The sequence below is a fragment of the Mauremys reevesii genome, linkage group 13, assembly GCF_016161935.1.
Source record: "Mauremys reevesii isolate NIE-2019 linkage group 13, ASM1616193v1, whole genome shotgun sequence".
In the NCBI taxonomy this organism is placed as follows: Eukaryota; Metazoa; Chordata; order Testudines; family Geoemydidae; genus Mauremys; species Mauremys reevesii.
Genome location: NC_052635.1, coordinates 8,118,145 through 8,139,233, shown reverse-complemented (window position 1 = coordinate 8,139,233; position 21,089 = coordinate 8,118,145). Strand labels below are relative to the sequence as shown.

The window sequence follows — 21,089 nt, the reverse complement described above, 5'->3', positions numbered from 1 at the left end:
TCGCCTCCCATCTGCGGGGGACGGGGGAAGAAATGTCCAGCAATGTCTTAGTTGCCACCGCCACTGCAGCTGACTCACAACTGATGCTATGCAATCTGCCTCACTGCCTGCTGCCACCGCTGCACCCTCGTTCCTGCTGCTGCTGTCTTTCGTCGTGCTACTGCTCACTTCCTCGTGCTGTCATATGCTCCTTCACTGATGTCCCTATGTCCTCACCTTAGGCTGACACCTGCCTCTCTACTGTGACCTCTGCGACTTGGTCACTTGGGGTTCCACCCAGCTCTCAGTGATTTCAGCTCTCAGTGAGGGAACCTCACTGCTAGGGCAGGCTGGGCCATCTCTTTGACAGAAATCATGTCCCACAGCAGATCTAAGCACTTAGACCTGACTATCAGTGATTTCAGCTCTAGTGGTCACTTTACAATACAAAACACTCTCTATAGAGCCTAATCAGCTCTGCCTTTAGGCAGGGGAGACGGGCAGGTCTAATGGTGCCTATGACTCTGAGGCAGAGCTCACACCACCATGCAGAACCACCTGTCCCCACCCTCTCTCTCCCTTTCTCCACTGCAATCTGGCATTTGAGCCCCCTGCCTAGTGAGTTCAGTCCAGTTGAGAGGGATTCCCTCAGACAGGACAGACTAACTACGGGTTCTCCCCTTTACTTGTACAATCAGGATAACACCACTTACTGAACCCTGCATTCAAATTTAATTTTTTTTATTAAATCCAATCTTTAAAAAAGTATGCAATAAATAGGTTGAGAGAAGAGTGTCTGGACATCTGGGTATAGTGCTTAGATTATCCACAAATGTGTGTGTATTGAAATCCTTATTTCCATGAAAATTTACACCACCTTTGGACTTGGTCTACAAGGGACAAGGCAGGTGAGAATGGGGTTCACTCTCTGAAAAATTATTTTGTAGTGAATTGAAGGATTTTCCTGATTGCCACTTTGACCTCATTATTGCGCAGACTGTAGATCACAGGGTTTAGGATGGGAGTGACTAGAGTGTACATAATGGCCACCATCTTGTCATTGTCCTGCGAGTTCCTGGAGGTCGGCTGGATGTATGTGTAGATGGTGGTGGAGTAGTACAAGGTGACCACAAGCAGGTGGGAGGAGCAGGTGGAGAAGGCTCTCTGCTTCCCTTTGGAGCTCTGGATTTTCAGGATGGTGATGATGATGAAGCTATAGGACATGGTGGTCAGCAGAAAGTTCCCCATGGCCAGGAAGATGTCAGCCATGAACATCATGATTTCGTTGACGTAGGTGGAGCTGCAGGACAGCGCCAGTATTGTTGGGAACTCACAGAAGAAATGCTGGATGAGGTTTGGGCCGCAAAAATCCAGGCGCAGCACAAGCAGTATATTGACAAATGAAGTGATGGTACAAACAGCCCAGACACTGACAGCTAAATGGATACAAATTTCCTTACTCATGAGTTTTACATAATGCAAGGGGTGGCAAATGGCTACATACCGGTCATATGACATGACAGTGAGCAGCAGAAGCTCCGTCGCCAGCGATGATGTAAAGACAAAGAGCTGGGAGATGCAGCCTCCAAAGGAGATGGTTTTCTTCTCTTGCATCAGGTTTTCCAGCATTTTAGGTACAACCGAGGAAGTGCACAAAATGTCAACTAGGGCTAAATTGGCGATGAAGAAGTACATGGGAGTGTGGAGAGGTGGGTGGATGACAATAGCCACAATGATGAGGGAATTGCCCATGACGACAGCTGTATAAAGGCACAGGAATAGCCCAAAGAACAGCCCCTGGTGGTGAGGATGGTCAAAGAGCCCCTGCATGATGAACTCGGTCACTCTGGTGTGGTTACTATGTTCCATTGCTTGAGTGTTCCTTCTGTAGCAACAAAGGTTAAAGTTTTGGTCAGGTATTGCATCGGAAACTACAGCAATAAGGCAACTGAAGCATCTAGATGGACCAATGGGAGGGGGATGTGTGGGGAGAAAGAGAGAGAGAGAGAGAGAGAGAGAGAGCGATCTTTGGTGCTGCTCTAGATATTTCACACAATATATTAACAATCTGAGCTACATTAAAATATATTAGCACAATAAAGTGTCTCTGCTATTGAATATATAATCTCCTGACATTTGACTGTGGAAGGGGGGAAATAACACCCTGGTGTTCTCAAGTAGAGGAACATAAAATCAGTTGGACTATTTACTTAAACTATGGGTGTTAGGTGTCCACAGTATGATCTCAAAACATCATTCTTTCACCAGTAGTCTTATTCGTAACCAAGCTTCCATTTTGTACACTAATACATCTGTTGCGATCTAGGACATTTTCAGTATATATAACATACAACATATAAAATACAAAACTTGACAGAATTATATGTATATGTAGGTGAAATCAAAAATGCACAAAAGTCAGGATTTGATTTCCTTTTAACTCACTCTGGTGTAAATCAGACATAACTCCATTGCAATAAATGGGGCTAATTCTCCACTCATTGGAGATGCACTGGCCTACAGCTAGTGAGAATGAGAGGGGAATCAAGCCCCCCATATTTCATTTTTATGATAATCTATGTGTCAATAAACAAATGTTGCTTCATTATTAGGAATAGTGTTAACGTGATTTCACAAGCAATCCCTACTGTATTACAGATAAGTTTCCCTCCATTGTCTCTAGTCTTATTACTGCTTTACTGCTTTTGCTTATTTTCCTCACACTCCTACTGGAGTAAATCAGGGTTATCTCCTTTAAAATCAATAGAGTTACTCAATTGTAAAAATGACGAAAAAAAGAAGAGTATCAGGCCCAATAAATTTAACTAATCATGAGATCATATTACAGTAATTTTTCATATATCATATTAGAGTATTTTGTAAAATACGTGGTCACGCTTTGCATCACTTCCAAATTCAATTGCAAACTTTTGAGACAACAGACAGAAGGTTGTTAGTCTTCTACTCCTCTCAGGAGTGTCACAACATTTTAACTCCATTGACTTTTTACATTAGATTTTTTCAATCAATTTGAGAACAGAATCTCATAAATTAAATTTGCTTGACTTCCCTTTGAAAATATCATCCTTAAGAAGAAAACTTGATTTAGAAAGAAAGAAAGAAAGAAAGAAAGAAAGAAAGAAAGAATTCTTACCTCTCATTCAATCTTCAAATACAATAACCCAAACAGCAATTGAAATACAGACTCTGAATGAGATATGGCTTGTTGAAGATGATTGTTGTGACTATAGAGTAGGCTTTTGTAGTGAAATCTTGCATCCCTTGTGAATTTGTCAAAGATTTAACCCTCAAACAATGCCCTGAAGGAGAAGGTAAATGGGAATCACATCAAAGAGTAGAAATGAGAGCCACATTTGATGTACAGGTGCCAAGGCTGATTCCCCACTCTGGCACCTCGCATGCAGACAGTGAGGGCCCGCAAGGATTCTATACATTAACACTGGCCACTCCAGGCTTGTATTAAACTCCCGAGGTTACAGCTTTTCTCTGACCTTGGATTGGTAGATGCTGCCACCACCCAAATGCACAACCCCTTTGAGAGCCCAGGAAGGTGCACTTGGGAATTCCTCCCTGTGGGGTACCCTCAAGCCCTATCACCCCCCTTCAGAGAAGAGCTGAGAAAGAAAAACAAAGGAGATCAGCTGTTGCCCTCAGCTAATTAAAGAATAGCTGTGCCCTGTCTGCCTCTCCCCGGAGAACAACAACAGACAGAAAAAAAGGGGAGTCTTTTCTCAATTTTAAAAAGTTTTAGCCTTCCCATTGGCTCTTTAGGCCAGCTGCCCACTCACTTCCTTTTACCTATGCATCACACTGAGATCCTTTTAAACCCTTTACAGGTAGAGCAATTTGAGACCAGCTACTAAGAGGGATTGTATAGGTACTGGCTGGCTGGTGTCCATAAAAGGCAGCTATCCCCCACTTCATTTATCAGACTAGGATAATCTTGCATAGGAACGAAAACCCATACTGAAATTGAACAGATCAACTGTTGGATCAAGACCATAGATGTGACCCAGAGTTATGGTATCATCACACTTTTGGAGACCCATTATGTCAATTACACAAAGTGGATTTTCTGAGAAAAAAAAGGCATTGCCTTTCTTCAATACTTTCTTTGAAAAGCCATCTCGTCTTGGACATTTGTTCAACCTCACAGTATGAGTGCTTCTTGTACCTCGGTGACCAGAATGTACATTTCTAACAATACTTCTAATAAGTACTATTTTTCTAACTCCATCAAATATTCACTCATAGAGATTAAGGCCAGAAGGGACTATTAAATCATCTAGTTTGCGCTCTTGCATATCACAGGCATGATAATTTCAACCCGTTACACTTGTATTGAGCCCAATAACTTGTATTTGGATAAAGCATCTTTCAGAAAGTGCTCCAGTCTGAATTTGATGCCATGAAGAGAATCCACCACTTCCTGGGGAATTTGTTCCATCAGTTAGTCACTCTCAGTGTTAAAAATGTCTGCTTTATTTCTAATTTTAATTGTGGTGGCTTTGGTTTCCAGCCATTGATTCTTATTATCTGTTTCTCTGTTAAAGAGCCCTGTGTTATAACTTATGCATATATGACCCTGAATGGCAACTTGTGTGTTACAAATAGACACAATAGTAATAGTAGGAGTTTATGTTTTGTTATAAACCCAGGCCAGTTGGGTACAGCAGAATAGCAGAAGGCAGATATACTGGCCACTGGATTAACAGTTTTCTGTTCCCTGACTGACCAGAGCAGGGGCTGCTCCAGGATAATGAGAACACCTGACTCTAATTAACCTGCAAAGAGTCAGGTGAGGCCATTAAGTTAATGTGAGCACCTGATTCTAATTAAGGCCCTGCTGATACTATAAAAAGGGCTCACTCCAGTCAGGCAGAGGAGAGCCAGGGAGCCGGAGGAGAGGAAGGGAGGCTGAATGGCTGGTTACTGAAGACACCCTCAAACCATCATGAAGGGAGCCCTAAGGTAAGGGTGAAGAAGGGAGAAGCAGGAGAGCTGTGGGGAAGTGGCCCAGGGAAATATAGCAACTCTGGCAGTGAAAGGTTGGCTGCCAACAACTGCTACCATTAGGGTCCCTGGACCGGAACCCAGAGTAGAGGGTGGCCCTGGGTTCCCCCTTAGTCCACCACTACAGGAACATGTCCTGGGAGGGGAAGTCAGGCCCCTGTCAGGACAGGAGGCTAAACTGTTCTGAAATAAGCTCCCAGGGACAACAGAGCCTGTGGGAGTTCTCTCACCAACCTCCTTGCGGGCCTATGATTAAAAGGGCTCAGTAGATTGTAATCCTGGCACTAGAGAGAGAAAGGCTACGTGGAGGGTCACAGTGAGCCACTGAGGCTAGCATAAACCGCCTAGAAGTGCAGGACCCACAGGAGCAAGGTCAGAGCTCTGCCACAACTGGTGTCAGGAGTGAGAGCGTGATTGTTCACAGCGTGGTGGAACAAAGAGGTTTTTTACTAAACAAACAAAAAAAAACAAAAACAAAAACAAAGTGGACTGAGGTTTTTGGTTGTGTTTTTTTTTTGTTTGTTTGCACCACCATGGAGGAGGTGGTGAGAGCACTGGTGCAAGCCACAGCGGCCCAGCAGGAGGCAGGCGATGGCACAACAGGAGTCCATGATGTTACAGCAGGAAATCAACCATTTATTAATGATCCAGGCGACCCAAGATCAAGCCCTCCTGCACGAGGTTGTGGACCAGCTGAAGATCCTCACCACCCTGGCCCGGGGATCCAATGAGACGCAACCCTGAGGGCCACCGGTTGTCTGCCAAAGATGATGACTGACGATGATACAGAGTTGTATCTCCTCTCATTTAAAAGGACTGCATAGCATGAGGCGTGGCCCCTGGAGCAGTGGGCCAGCATTCTCGTCCCTTTCTTGTGCGGGGAGGCCCAGAAGGCCTACTTTGATCTGCCCACTAAGGATGCTGCTGACTATTCCTGGCTGAGGGCAGAGATCCTAGCACGGTCTGGGGTGACGGCAGCAGTATGGGCCCAGAGGTTCCAGGGAGAACAAACCTCCAAGGTCCCAACTATTTGACCTCATACACCTTGCTCGGAAGTGGTTACGGCCCGAGGCATGCAGCCGGAGGAGATTTTAGAGACTTTAGTCATGGACCATTCCATGCAGGGACTGCCGCCAGATCTCTGCAAATGGGTCTGCCAGAACGATCCGTCCACCTACGACAAAATGATCACATTGCTGGAAAGACGGATAACAGCCAGGGAATTAACCTGACTACCCAAGGAAGACCCCTCACAAAGCAAACACTTAACTCTGACCATGGAGGGTCGGGCAGCCAAACCCCCAGGAAGTCCTAGGTGGAAGAAGAGGGAGATTGAAAACCAGTTGGGAACGCAGAAGGAAGGGGAAGGCCTGAGTGAGGGGAACCCTGGGACTAAACCCCCTAACCCACGTGAAAGAGGAGTGACTAAAAGAAATTATAGGTGTAATGGGTGCGGGGAGTTGGGACACATAGCTGCCCAGTGCCCCAGTGTCGTAGAGCCAAGGCAGTGTAACCTGGGGAACGGGGCAGACCCATGCAGCCTACTCAATATTGTAGGGGTCGTAGTCACTCCACATAAATATACAAGGCAGGTAAAGTTGAATGGGGTAGAAACCATGGTACTCATAGACTCAGGGAGTGCTATCACCCTGATTTTGGGTATATTAGTGAAGCGCAGCCAGTTAATGCAGGCCAAGCGTAAAGGGGTAATCTGTGTCCATGGGACTGTTAGCTACTACCTCATCATACCAGTAAAAACTGAAATTCAGGGAAATGTCACCGGTGTGAAAGCAGGGGTAGTCCCAAACCTCCCATACCCCGTGCTCATAGGTAGAGATTTCCCTGGGTTTGGAAACTTGCTCCCACAGGAGGAATTGGAGGGATAGGAGCTCCCCGAACTTCGGGGGCTTCCGCGGCAGAATGTTACCTCCCATTTTTCGCGGAAATGTCCCAGGAGCTATTCCCTGTCCCGGGGAAAGGCAGGAAGAGCAAAAGAGAAAGAAAGGTGGCCAAGGCCTTGGGTACCCAAATCCTGATACAAGGACAGATGGTTGCCTGCGTAGGCAAACATACACGGGCAACTGAAGGGGAGGGCCCTGAGACAGAGGAGGGGTCAGAGACCACTTCCAACCCCAACCTCACGGAGCCAGCCGAGAGGGCAGAGACAGATCCCTCAGAGTGCGGGCTGTTAAGCCCAGAGAGAGAGACTTTTGGATGGGACCAAGTGTAAGACCCAAGGTACGAGAACGCCAGGAAGGAGGTGGCTGAGATAGATGGGGTAGCCATAGAGGGAAAGGCCTGGGGGCCAGGGCCTGATTTTGTGATCAAGAGGAATCTCCTATATCGGGTCGTGCAAATGCAGGAGCAAGAGGTACACCAGCTCCTAGTCTCCCGGAAACACCAGAAGGCAATATTAAGCCTTGCTCACAGTCACCTTTTTGGAGGACACTTGGGAGTGGAGAAAACCCAGGCGCAAATCTTACGCAGGTGCTTCTGGCTGGGGGTACATGAAGATATCTGGGGGTAATGTGCCTCTTACCCCAAATGTCAACTGCACAACCCTCATCCACATCTAAGAGCTCCTCTGGTACCCCTGCTGATCATTGAAGTTCCCCTCGAGCAGATCGCCATGGATCTTGTGGGGCCGCTAGAGAAAATGACCCGAGGCCACCAGTATGTGCTTGTCATCCTAGACTATGCAACCAGGTACCAAGAAGCTGTCCCCTTATGAAATACAGCTTCCACGAGCATTGCCAAAGAATTAGTGGCAATCTCTACCCAAGTAGGGCTACCAAAAGAAATCCTCACAGACCAGGGAACACCATTCATATCCAAGTTGATGAAGGACTTGTGTTCCCCGCTCCATGTCCAGATGCTGCGGACTTTGGTTAACTGTCCACAAACCAATGGTCTGGTGTAAAGCTTTAACCAAACCCTCAAGACCATGATAAGAAAGGTGGTAAGCAAGGATGGGAAACATTGGGACAACCTACTACTGTACCTCATGTTCGCCATCCATGAGGTCCCCCAAGCTTTCACCAGATTCTCCCCCTTTGATCTGTTGTATGGATGCAACCCCCGAGGCATCCTTGACATAGCCAAGGAAATTTGGGAGAAGGAACCCAGTGAGGGAAAGAACGTAATAGAACATGTACTACAGTTGAGGGACCGGATAACCCAGGTCACTCCCATAGTGAGGTAGCACCTAGAGAAGGCCCAAGAGGCCCAGAAAACCTACTACGACCGTCAAGCCAAGCTTCATCAGTTTCAAACCGGTGACCGAGTAATGGTACTGGTACCCACGGCCGAAAGTAAGCTCTTGGCCCAGTGGCAAGGGCCCTGTGAAATATTTGAACCCATAGGGAAAGTAAATTACAAGGTGCGACAACCAGGACGTCGAAAAGTAGATCAAATATATAATGTCAGCCTTCTGAAACGATGGCATGCACGAGAGGCATGCACAGTGATTCGAGAAGAGCTGCACCCAGGGAACAAAAATCCTGAACGGGTGAGGGTGTTTCCTGATCTAACGACAGCCCAGAAGAAAGAGGTAACTGAGATGATTGCCCAGTATCAAGATGTATTCTCAACAAAGCCGAGTCGCACAACCGGGACGTATCACCACATCATCACAAACCCTGGGGCCAGAGTAACTATGAGGCCCTACCGGGTGCCAGGTGACAAAAGGGAGGAAATAAAAGCGGAAGTCAGGAAAATGCTGGAGATGGGGGTCATCGAAGAATCCCAGTCAGTGGTCCAGCCCAATAGTGTTGGTGCCCAAACCTGATGGCACCACAAGGTTCTGCAATGACTTCTGTCGACTAAACGAGATATCCCAGTTTGCTGCCTACCCTATACCTCACATAGACGAACTAGTGGACCGTCTCGGGAATGCCCAGTACTTGACAACCTTAGACTTGACAAAGGGGTACTGGCAGATTCCCTTAGCCGAAGATACAAAGGAAAAGACAGCATTTTCTACACCAGAGGGTCTCTTCCAATATACGGTCCTTCCCCTTGGACGACATGGGGCTTCAGTTACCTTTCAGTGCCTCATGGACAAGTTATTACACCCCCATACCAGTTATGCTGCGGTGATTCATATCCCAGACTGGGAGACCCACTTGGAAAAAGTGGGGGTGGTCCTTGATACCTTCCAGCGAGCTGGCCTTAGGCGAACTTTGTTAAGTGCTCTGAGGGTTCACGGAGGCCAAATATCTTGGCTACGTGGTAGGAAAAGGTCTGGTAAAACCCCAACAGAATAAGTTAGAGGCCATCCCAAACTGGCCTCGGCCGAGTCGTAAGAAGCAGGTCCGAGCATTTCTAGAGGTGGGGGGGGGGGTATTACCGTCCTTTCATCCCCTATTTTGCTACAAGGGCAAGTCCCCTAATGGTTTTAGTGAAGGCCCGTGGTCCTGATCCAGTCAGATGGTCCAATGCAGCAGAGAGGGCATTCGCGGACCTACAGACTGCCCTCTGCAGTAACCCCATATTGATAGCACCAGATTTCAACAAGGACTTTATCCTACAGACAGATGCATCCGAGGTAGGGTTAGGGGCTATCCTGTAGCAGATGGTTGGGCAGGAGGAACACCCAGTTCTCTACCTCAGTAGGAAACTCCTTCCAAGGGAACAAAAATATGCAGTAGTAGAGAGAGAGTGCCTCGCTGTAAAATGAGCCATGGAAACGTTGCGTTACTACCTGCTGGGGCCCAGATTTATCCTTGTGACTGACCATGCTCCTCTTCAATGGATACAACGGAACAAGGAAAAGAACACAAGGGTAACCAGGTGGTTCTTATCTCACCAACTTTCCCAGTTCCGCATAGAGCACAGAGCAGGGAGTCGCCATGGCAATGCCGATGGCTTATCATATGTACACTGTCTGGCGTCCCAAGCTGCCCAACCCATTGGTGTTGAGCAGGGGGGAGGGATCTGTGATAGACCCAGGCCAGTTGGGTACAGCAGAATAGCAGAAAGCAGATATATTGGCCACTGGATTAACAGTTTTCTGTTCCCTGACTGACCAGAGCAGGGGCTGCTCCAGGATAATGAGAACACCTGACTCTAATTAACCTGCAAAGAGTCAGGTGAGGTCATTAAGTTAATGTGAGCACCTGACTTTAATTAAGGCCCTGCTGATACTATAAAAAAGGCTCACTCCAGTCAGACAGCGGGGAGCCAGAAGAAAGAAACTGCGGCTGAAGGGCTGGTTACTGAAGACACCCTCAAACCATAATGAAGGGAGCCCTAAGGTAAGGGTGAAGAAAGGAGAAGCAGGAGAGCTGTGGAGAAGTGGCCCAGGGAAATGTAGCAACTCTGGCAGTGAAAGGTTGGCTGCCAACAGCTGCTACCATTAGAGTCTCTGGGCTGGAGCCCGGAGTAGAGGGCGGGCCCGGGTTCCCCCCAACCCACCACTACAGGAACATCTCCTGGGAGGGGAAGTCAGGTCCCTGTCAGGACAGGAGGCTGAACAGAAACTGTGGGAGTTCTCTCACCAACCTCTTTGCAGGCCTATGATGAAAAGGGCTCAGTAGACTGTTACCCTGGCCCTAGAGAGAGAAGGGCTACATGGAGGGTCACAGTGAGCCACTGAGGCTAGCGTAATCCCGCACAAAGCGCAGGATCCACGGGAGCAAGGTCAGAGCTCTACCACAGTTTGTATTTTGTATAATTTAAACTAAAGGACAAAGAATAATAATGTAGCATGGTGTGTGATTTAACCATATCCTGCCAGCCACCCTTTTTCAATAGCAGAAAGGAATGGCCTAATGGGCCATTGGTAGAGCTGTATCAGCCAGATCTGTGACTGGGATGGGTTCAAGGCAGTAACAGATGTTTTAGGGTCACCACTTTGTAGTAGGTTTAGCATTTTATAATAAGTAAAAGAATAATCACTTCTGGGCAGAAATCTGGGCCTCAATCTGGGCCTGTATTTCTTTGTCTTTTAACTCCAGGGCTCTTTTATGGGCAGTCTCCTCCCTGGCTGCCTCCAAGCATTTTGCCTTCTTCCTCTCCTCTGTGTCCAACTCGAAGTGCTTAAAGGTCATTTCTCTTTCATGTTCTTTCTTTCTTTTCTCGGCTTCCAATCTGGCTAATTCTAGTTTCTTTTGGACCTCCCTTTCCATCATCCTACCCTTCCTGCGTTTAGCCTAGCCTAACCTGAGAGCTAGAAAGAAAAAAAAAACTTGTCAATTCCCTTGCAGGACTTAACTACTCTGCCTCCAGGCAAAGAAGAAAAAAACCCAGCTGATCTCAGCTTAAAAAAAAAAATCCAAAAAACCCTTCCTGGTTTTCAATCGGCCTAAAGAAAAAAAAAGTTTTTAAAATCCTGAGGTCTGTGCTTCTGGTTCAAATTTAATCCCACCACTGCCACCATGTCAAGGTTACCTCCCCACTCTGAACTCTGGGGTACAGACATGGGGACCCGCATGAAAGACCCCCTAAACTTATATTCTACTAGTTTAGGTTAATAACTTTCCCAAGGCACAAATTCCTATCCTAGTCCTTCACCGGTATTGCTGCCACCACCAAGCGATTTAAACATTCAGGGAGGGGACACTTGGAGCCCTATCCCCCCCCAAAAATATCCCCCAAGCCCCTTCAACCCCTTTCCTGAAGAGGCTTGAGAATAATATACAAACCAAATAGGTTAACAAGGTGAGCGCAGACCAGACCCTTGGGTTTTTAGGACACTCAAAACCAATCAGGTTTTTAAAAGAATAAATTTATTATTAAGAAAAAAGTTACAGAATCACACTTGCAAAATTAGGATGGAAGGTAACTTTACAGGATAATACATGATTTCAAACACAGAGGACTCCCCTCTGGGGCTTAAGTTTACAATTACAAAAAAACAGGAATAAAAATTCACAACCTAAAACAAAAGATAAACTAATGCATTCTCTTGCTATTACTTACCATTTTTGTAATTTTATATGTATCATTTCAGTAGGAGCTGGATTACCTGCTTGATCCTAGTTACCTGGTACAAGGTGAAGAAAAGATCTCTAATATAACTGAGCATGAATATTTTCAATGGCTCAAACAGGTACAGTAAGATAAAACCACTCTCCAGTATAGGGTTAACCAGGCCATCAAACACATGAACAGCAAAATTCAGGAAAAAAAGGCCCATAAAGGCAGCCCAGTGAGAAACGGGACCAATTTATGTACCTTAAAATGGGAAAAAAGCAGTCACTCGCTGGAATCATAGTGGATAGCCCCTTACTTCATAGTGGACCGCCTTAGCTGATTGGTATAGCACACTGAACAAAATGAAAAACTGAAATGGGTACATACTTCACAAATTCATCTGTTTACATAAATAATGATGTTTGAATTCTTTGCAGAAAAGGACATCTCAGAACCTGAGCACGAGGTGCTTCTTAACCACCACCATTCTAATCCACAGAAAATGAGACTCCAGCGTAAGGTTTGTCTTTACCTGCTTCTGGGAACTTTTAGTGCCCAGATAAGTAGAGCAATCATGGGAGAGGATGCAGCCCTCTTCATAAGCCAATATTTAAAGAATAATTCACTCCCCACCAACCAATCAATGTCCTAGATAAAAACACATTGGCACTCAAATGGCCGAGCAAAACAAAATGTAGTAGACACCATATAAGGAGCAGTTGCTTTTGGAGCAGGAATTATGAATACTGTGGACCTGGAGGTAATTGAGAATTAGTTCCTTGTCCCAGCTGCAAGATAGTCTCATTCACCAGCAGGCAGATACAAGTGTGGACTTGGTACAAATAGGTCTTGGAAACCAAAAAACAATATGGAATATGTGGCGGTAGCTGAATACCACTTTCTGGCTGCTGTATAAGAAACAAATAGAATTAGGAAATAAAATTGCCTTGGCCATAGGATGTCCTGAGATGCAAATTCTTAGTTTAGAATCACTTGAACACAAAATGTTTTGGGTAATACCTGGGAACATTAGGGTATTAACACATCTTTTCAAACAACAGAAGAGGTCCTTGTTTGACACCTACAAATATGAATGGATGCAATATGTTTCCATCATGGTTAAACCTGATTTGATATATTGTTAAAATTGCTCACCAACGTTCTGTGGAGACAGAAATATGGAAAGTGAGCCCACTCCCAAAATTGACCATGGGTTCTGGGTCAGTGGATCCCATATACTTCTAAAGTTAAGTGGGTCTGGGTGGAGTCTGGTCACTGTTCCTCTTCCACACTCCCAGGTTCAGATCCCTGGTATCCTGTTGCCTCCTGAATCTGGAATCAGTGTCCCAAATCCCCTGAGCTAATCTATTTGCTTACACGCACTCCCCAAGTGTTCCATCCCCCCATGATCTCTCTGAGCTTCTTGTTCAAACCCGTCAGGGACAGCACGGCAGGAAAGCAAGGCCAGGTGGAGGGATTTCTTAACCAGACTGTAGCAGGGTGGCCACCTGCTACAACCCTTAAGGGCTTGAAATCAGACCTGGGAGAGGGCTGAGGCTATGAGAGGGCTGCTGCTAGGAAAAGCAGCAAGCCTTGGCTGATTGGGAAACCAGCCACAGATGCGGTCACGCCCCAGTCAGGGCCCAGCTGGCCCTTATAAGAGGCCAGTGGGCCAGGAGCACAAAAAAGGAGTCTCTCTCTGTCTCTAGAGGGAAAAGGGTTTGGCTGCTGGGAAGTTGAACCAAGTACCTAAAGTGGAGCCAGGCTGGGGAAAGGTCAGAAGAGCTGGGGAGCTCTGGCCTTTAAAAACCCAAACTGCAGGCCTAGTTAGAGGCCAACAAAAGGGTGCTGTGGCTGCAGACAGGCAGCCCAGACATAGGCAGAGGCAGCAGGTGTTAACCCCCTTGCCAATGATGAGTTTACAGCCTGCAGACTGCCCCAGGGAGTGGGGTCTAGATGATGACTGGCAGTAGCCACTGAGGCAAGGTGGGGCTAGGTGGAGGGGGTCCCCGGGGAGGGGAGACCCAGGTCTGCGAGGGTACTGCCAGGGGACTGAGTGACTTGGGCCTAGCGGGACAGTGGGACATCAGCTTGCAGAGTCTGGAGATGCTAATTCCCTGGACGACCAGCAGGCGGTGCCACAGGAGTGACTCCCACCCCATCACAGACTCACTTTACTCTTAAAAGCACTCAAGGGTTTTAATAAAAAGATCCTGGTCTGATCTCACCCCTTCTGGGAGTCTGAGGTTTGGAAGGAACAGAGCCCAAGCACAGTCCTCCCTGTTCTATCCCTCCTTCTCTTCCAGCTTAGATGATGTGATGGGCAGCTCCCCGACCACAGCATTGTGCTGCTCCTACGTAGGGGTGATAGATATGGCAATTTCCTGCAGTATCCTGAAAAAACTGATTACTTTGTGTTTAAGTCTCTTTGGAGTCCATTGCATTAAATTCAAAGCTGATGGACTATTGTGAGTCTCAGGAAGAATGGACTTTGGATCAAATGGTGTGAAATGATTTCCCTGGGGAATCGCTAGGGGGAGGTGACTCCAAATTTATGCCTCTGGTTGTGCAAACCCCCAGCCTTTTGAAGCTACTCCCTGAGGAAATGAACATTCCCTGCTGATTACTTCTTCCCAGAATCTGAAGATCAAAGGCCCACGGTGTATAAAGGAAAGACCAACCTATGCATGCAGGTTCTCATTCTGAGCTAAAGCTCCTATGAACTCGTTACCACAGAAAACCCCCTAGATGGAGTTTGAAGGACTGAGGTGGGGCGATCGCTGGTTGGCTCATTAGCATCTGTGTAGGTTCTTTTATTGTTTTAAGCAGAGCCAGTGCAACCATTTAGGCCACCTAGGTGGTCGCCAAGAGCACTAGGATTTGGGGGGCGCCATTTTCTTCGGCAGCAACCGCAGCAGACGGCATTTAGGTGGATGGAGCTGGGGCAGGGGAGAGCAGGGAGAGCCACCTGCAGCAAGTAAGGGGGAGGGGGCGGCACTCAGGGGAACTCCCCACCCCAGCTCACCCCTGCCCTGCCTCCTTCCTGAGCACGCCATGGCTGCTTCACTTCTTCCGCCTTCCAGGTTTGCGGCACTTAAGATGATTGGCGTTGCAAACCTGGGAGGTGGGAGAAGTGAAGCAGCCACGGTGTGCTCGGGGTGCTCATGCTTGTGCGTGGAACAGGGGTGATCAGGGGTGGGAGGGGTGGCTCAGGGCAGAGTGTGGGCAGTGGGGAGCTGCCACGGAGGGTGGTCGCTCAGGGCGGGGGCACGGGGATGGGAGGGTACAAGGTGGAAATAATGCCTAGGATGCGAAACATCCTTGCACCAGCACTGGTTTTAAGATGTTTCCTCTGTAATGATTTCACCTGAACAATAAATGTGCCTGCTTAGAAAGGGTTGTGTGGCAATTTATGACTATGGGCATTTCCAGGCCTTTTAGGGCTTGCTAATAATAACACGGGATAGTCAGGGCATTTTTCAGCCTGGAGAAACCCTGGTCAGAAGGGACAGATATTTTGAAGAGGGGTGTCTTTCCCTTGAAAAACTAGTCAATTTCTATAAGTTATTATTAAAAGTTTTAATCTCTTAATAACAATGGAAGATAGATATCTATTTTTTTAGCTCTAGAACTATATGAACTTTGCTTTATTATAGTACTTAGCTGCTGGAGCTGTATTGATGTAAAAAATAGCTGTTCAATAAGGGCTTTGTCTAACATCTGAGTTGTGACCCCCTCAATCTGGACAGGCTAATCGCAGTTCTGCTTCCCTTTATTTGTACAATCAGAATAACAACTTTTACTGAAACCCGCATTCAATACTATAGTGATGTTTAACCCAACACCAGCCAACATGGAACACTTTGGCAGCACAACTCTGTCTGCTGGATCCCTAGGCAGAATAGGGGGTGTTCATGTAAACACAGTCTGGTCGTGAAGCCTTTTTCCTTCAGCTCAAAGGAGAGCTCATTCAGACTTTGCTTACTGTAGTAAAAATTCCTCAGCACCTCTGCTGCCGCATCTGAGCATGCACACCGCTGCTCCAGTCAAGGTGTCCGGAGCAATGCATGAAGTGGGAGAAGACAGATGTCCGATGTCTATGCCAACACTTTGTCTCTCCTCTTGCTTATCTCTCTTCATTTATCGTTAGTCTAGGAAGAGTCTGTCTACAGTGCTGTGGGACTGTGACCAAAAAGACAGATAAAAGCAACCCCTTAAATAGCCGGACCCTGGTTTGCCAGGTGTAGGGGTGGCTAATCACACTGTATGCTGTGCCTGGGTTTCTTTAGGCTGAGGTTGCAAGTGTGAGTCAGCACAGGAGTCAGAAGCAGCATTGCCAATCTTTGCTGTCTTTTTCTGTCTCTTTTCATGCATGTTTTTCTAGTTTCAGGATAGGACTCCAACAACAGCAGGTCATGGCCATCAAAACTGATGTTTTCTCTTTTCTAAGATTATCTTTAAGACCATTTAAAAACCCAATCTCTAAACAGAGGTTTTGCATATGAAAGTCTCTATATAGCTAAAAGGAAATTGAATAAAAGAAATTGTTGCAATGAAATCCTTCTTTAATGCATTATTTTAAATATATCTGAAATGTTTTTGTTTGTTTGTTTCTTTTACTGAGTCTTTAATAAAAAGTAAAAAAAATAAGAAATTCAATGATGGATATTATAATAAGTCAGCAGCAATAAATGGACATGAAACCCATGCTCTCAATGAATTGTTTATTGTTGTAACAGTGTGCAACGGTTTGATTAAAATCATATATATTGTTGCGATTGAAACATTAACTTCTTAACATGATTTGTCTTTTGAAAAAAAATAGTTAGATGATAGAAATTCTTGTATTAAAATCTCTGATCTGAGTACATGACAGACGGACAGGAGACCTCCAGAACTCAACAAACCTGTGTTTGAGAGGTTTCTGGGGTTTAATGTCTCCTAAGAAAATAAGGCACAGAGAGAAAGTCAGTTTGATATTTGTTATCATATTTACTCAAGGAGACAGAGAATGTATTCTTGTGATTTTATGAGACTGTATTTTCCATACTGTGCTCCACAATGAGCCAGATTTTTGTCAGTATTTCAACACCTAAAGGTTTTTTCTGGAGTACCTAACTTGCATTGGAATCAGTGCATATTAGGTGACAAGGTGATTTTGAAAATCCCACTGGGTATCTAAATACCTTTAAAATTCTGACCCAACATGACAGCCCAGCTAGTGTATTCCATGGGGTCTGATCCCCAGCTAATGTAAATCACCATAGCCCCACTGCAGTCAATGCAACACATTCCCACCTGGCATAAATCATTGTAGTTCTATTCAAGTGAATGGACCATAGTGCAAATTTATGTCTCATGAAGTTCATAGATTTGCAATAACGTACACCACCTGTGGACCTGGCTTAAAAGGAACAAAGCATGTGATAATCAGGTTCACACTTGGAAGAATTAACTTTTTGTGGTGAATGGAAGGATTCTCTTCATGGCCACTTTGACCTCCTTATTGCGCAGACTGTAGATCACTGGGTTCAGGGTGGGAGTGACTAGGGTGTACATTATGGCCACCATCTTGTTTTTATCCAGTGTGTTACTGGAGGTCGGCTGGATGTAGGTGTAGATTATGGTGGAGTAGTACAAGGTGACCACAACCAGATGGGAGGAGCAGGTGGAAAAGGCTCTCTGCTTCCCTTTGGAGCTCTGAATTTTCAGGATGGTGATGATAATGAAGCTATAGGACACAGTAGTCAGAAGGAAGTTCCCCATGGCCAGGAAAATGTCAGCCATGAATATCATGATTTCGTTGAGGTAGGTGGAGCTGCAGGACAGCGCCAGTATTGTTGGGATCTCACAGAAGAAATGCTGGATTAGGTGGGACCCACAAAAATCCAGGCGCAGTACAAGCAATGCGTTGATAAGTGAATTGAAGGTACCGACAGCCCAGACACCAGCTGCTAAATGGATACAAATTTCCTTACTCATGAGTTTTACATAATGCAAGGGGTGGCAAATGGCTACATACCGGTCATATGACATGACAGTGAGCAGCAGAAGCTCTGTCCCCAGTGATGATGTTAAGACAAAGAGCTGGGTGATGCAGCCTCCAAAGGAGATGGTTTTCTTCTCCTGCATCAGGTTTTCCAGCATTTTAGGTACAACTGTGGAAGTGCACAAAATATCAATCAGGGCTAAATTGGTGATGAAGAAGTACATGGGAGTGTGAAGAGGTGGGTGGATGACAATAGCCACAATGATCAGAGAATTGCCCATGAGAACAGCTGTATAAATGCACAGGAATAGCCCAAAGAACAGCCTCTGGTGGTGAGGATGGTCAAAGAGCCCCTGCACAATGAACTCAGTCACTCTGGTGTGGTTACTATGTTCCATTGCTTGAGGGTTCCTTCTGTAGCAACAAAGGTTAAAGTTTTGGTCAGTATTGCATCGGAAACTACAGCAATATGAAAAAAAAACCACACACAAAAAAAACAAGGTGTCCTTGTGGGCATATTACTCACTTCTGGATATAGGATGGTTTCAGTATATATTGCACATACAATATTGAAAAAATACAGAAAGCATAAATGTGTTAGTCTCTAAGATGCCACAAGGACTCCTTGTTGTTTTTGCTGATACAGACTAACAAAACTAACCTATGAAACCTACAGCAATATGTCAACTGAAGCATTGAGAGGGTTCGATGGGGTGTGTGTATTAGATAGATAGATAGATGGGTTATATGGGGATAGATAAATAGATCTCTTCTCATATTGTAATCACGTAACACAGCATATAAACAAACTTAACAACATTAAAATATATTATCACAGTAATCTGTCTCAGCTACTGAATCCATATTCTCCCAACATTTGTGTGGAGAAGGGAGAACGTAAGACTCTTGATGTGCTCAAATACAGGTGCATGAAGTCATTTGGGCTGTTTACAAAAACTGCATGCGATAGGAGTTCACAATATGATCTTAAACATCATTCATACACCAATAGTCTTATTAATAACCAAGATTCCACTTTGCAAACTAATTTCACAAATTATATCTGTTGGAATATAGGATGGTTTCAGTCCATATCACACATACAATATTCAAAAAAAATACAAAAAGCATAACATAATATATATGTTTAGGTGAAATCAGGATGCACAAAACTAAGTAATTGATTCCGCTTTAACTCTTGTTAGTGTAAATTAGGCATAACTCCACTGCCGTCAATGGGGATGATTCAGTGGAATTACACTGGTATAAAACTTGAGTAAAGGATTGGGGACTAGCGCTCTCCAATATATATGTGCGTATGTGTGTGTGTGTGTGTGTGTTGCTTTCTTATTAGGAATAGTATTGGCACAATTGACAAGTCCACCCTACTGCATTACTGTTTAGTCTCCATTTACTGTGTTCAAGTGTCTCTTGTCTTATTACTAGTTTATTGTTTCTGCTGATTTTCTTCTCACTCCTCCTGGAGTAAATCAGGAGTATCTCCTCTGAAGTCAATGAAGATACCGAATTGTAAAAATGATGAAAACCAGAAGAGCCTCAGGGCAACAAAACTAACTAATCATGAGATCATATTAGAGTCATTTTGAATCATAGAACCATAGAACCGTACGGTTAGAAGGGTCATTTAGTCGACCTCCAGGCAAGATGCAGGGTTTTTTGTGTCTAAACCATCCAAGAGATATGGCCGTCCATCCTCTTTTTGAAAACCTCCAGTGAAGGTGCATCCTTGACCTCTAGGCATATTAGAGCTTTTGTTTATTTGTTTGTTTTTTAAGTCACCCATTGTGTTACATTTCAAATTCAATAGCATACTTTCGAGTGCACAGACTATATGTAGTCAATCTTCCACATCTCAGATCAGTGTTATAATATATCTCTATTAACTTAATCTCAGCTACAATTAAATACAGAGGAGCTTTCCTGATGTGTGTGAACTTACATCAGATTTCTATTGGTCAAAGTGAGATCAGCATTTGGTCCTATATTCATAAACAAGTGGTGGAAATGTGTATTCCTGCAAAGAACTTTTAGCCAAATAAAAAAAAACAAAAAACAAAACACAGAAATTAAATCTAGCTCAATTTTCCAATGAGTAAAAATTAATTAATCATTCAACTCACTGAATTTTACAAGGTCTCTTAAAAAACTTTGAAATGCCAGCCTAAAAAGGTCAGAAAACTTCACTTAGAAAGACGAATTATGAGAAAGGAAGAAAGCAAGCAAGCAAGAAGAATATTCTCACCTCTCATTAAATCCTCCAATACAATGGCTCAAGTTGTAATTAAAACACAGAGACTGAATTATGACTCATTCATCTTCATATATAGTAGCCTTCTGTTGGGAGATCTTGCATCCCTTGTGAATCTGGACAAAAGTTAGCTCTCAAACAAGGCCTCAAAGGAGAAGGTAAATGGGAGTCACCTAAATCAGTATGAATAAACTTTCCACATTAAGTTGGCAAAATTCCTTTAGATCTTACATCCTAATGTATGTTTTACTGAATTTTCTAGGAGAAATCATTTTTTCTATCAATGCATTTCTTTTTGAACATAGTGCTACCCATATGGATAGATTCCATATTAATTAGTGAAGGTCAGTGGGTAAAATCTCAGCGCAAAATCCTGGCCCCATTAATGGGAGTCAATAGGAAGGCTGACCTTGGCTTCAGTGAGGTCTGGATTTCACATTCAGATTTCCACTATCAGTGATCCTGAGTGATCTCTCTCATCTGAGTTCACTCTCTGTGTTAAATGCCTCTGTGTTTTCACTAACATAATTATCAGGCCAACTTTTCATAACTTTGAGTAGTGTCTTCTCTGTTGGTCCTGTGAATTCAAGGGGTAGCTCTCCATCGGGTGTAAATCAGCATAGCTCCATCACAGTCAATGAGACAGATCCAGAGCTAGTGGTAATCAGGCTTGTTTCAACAAAGTTAATGGGCCACATTCCCAACTGAATGAACCAGCCTATCTGCATCAAAGTAAATAGTGTTAGCAAGCAAAGCTCGGTTGATTTTGCTCTGTTTTACAACACTTGAGGATTGAATGGAGCTACACAGGTGTCACTCCACACAATCTCTGAAGGTAGTGCTGTTTATAATATGTGAATGAGAGCCAAATCTGAGCCACAGAATAATCCTGTGTAGGAAAGA

At 44.9% G+C, this 21,089-nt stretch overlaps 2 protein-coding genes across 2 annotated transcripts; both read right to left on the bottom strand.

Moving 5' to 3' along the window:
* Positions 1-915: 915 nt before the first annotated feature.
* LOC120380743 (olfactory receptor 13A1-like) lies at positions 916-20,316 on the bottom strand. The gene is made up of 2 exons (XM_039498674.1): positions 20,181-20,316; positions 916-1,864 (listed from the first exon to the last, which is right to left on the bottom strand). The coding sequence occupies exon 2, from the start codon at positions 1,846-1,848 to the stop codon at positions 916-918; it is 933 nt and encodes a 310-aa protein (XP_039354608.1). The 5' UTR covers positions 1,849-1,864; positions 20,181-20,316.
* LOC120380742 (olfactory receptor 13A1-like) lies at positions 16,708-20,282 on the bottom strand. The gene is made up of 2 exons (XM_039498673.1): positions 20,181-20,282; positions 16,708-18,331 (listed from the first exon to the last, which is right to left on the bottom strand). The coding sequence occupies exon 2, from the start codon at positions 18,313-18,315 to the stop codon at positions 17,380-17,382; it is 936 nt and encodes a 311-aa protein (XP_039354607.1). The 5' UTR covers positions 18,316-18,331; positions 20,181-20,282; the 3' UTR covers positions 16,708-17,379.
* Positions 20,317-21,089: the final 773 nt, after the last annotated feature.

Coding starts and splice junctions, on each gene's coding strand:
- LOC120380743 (XM_039498674.1), bottom strand. CDS start 1,848: ATGGAACATAGTAACCACACCAGAGTGACCGAGTTCATCATGCAGGGG.
- LOC120380742 (XM_039498673.1), bottom strand. CDS start 18,315: ATGGAACATAGTAACCACACCAGAGTGACTGAGTTCATTGTGCAGGGG.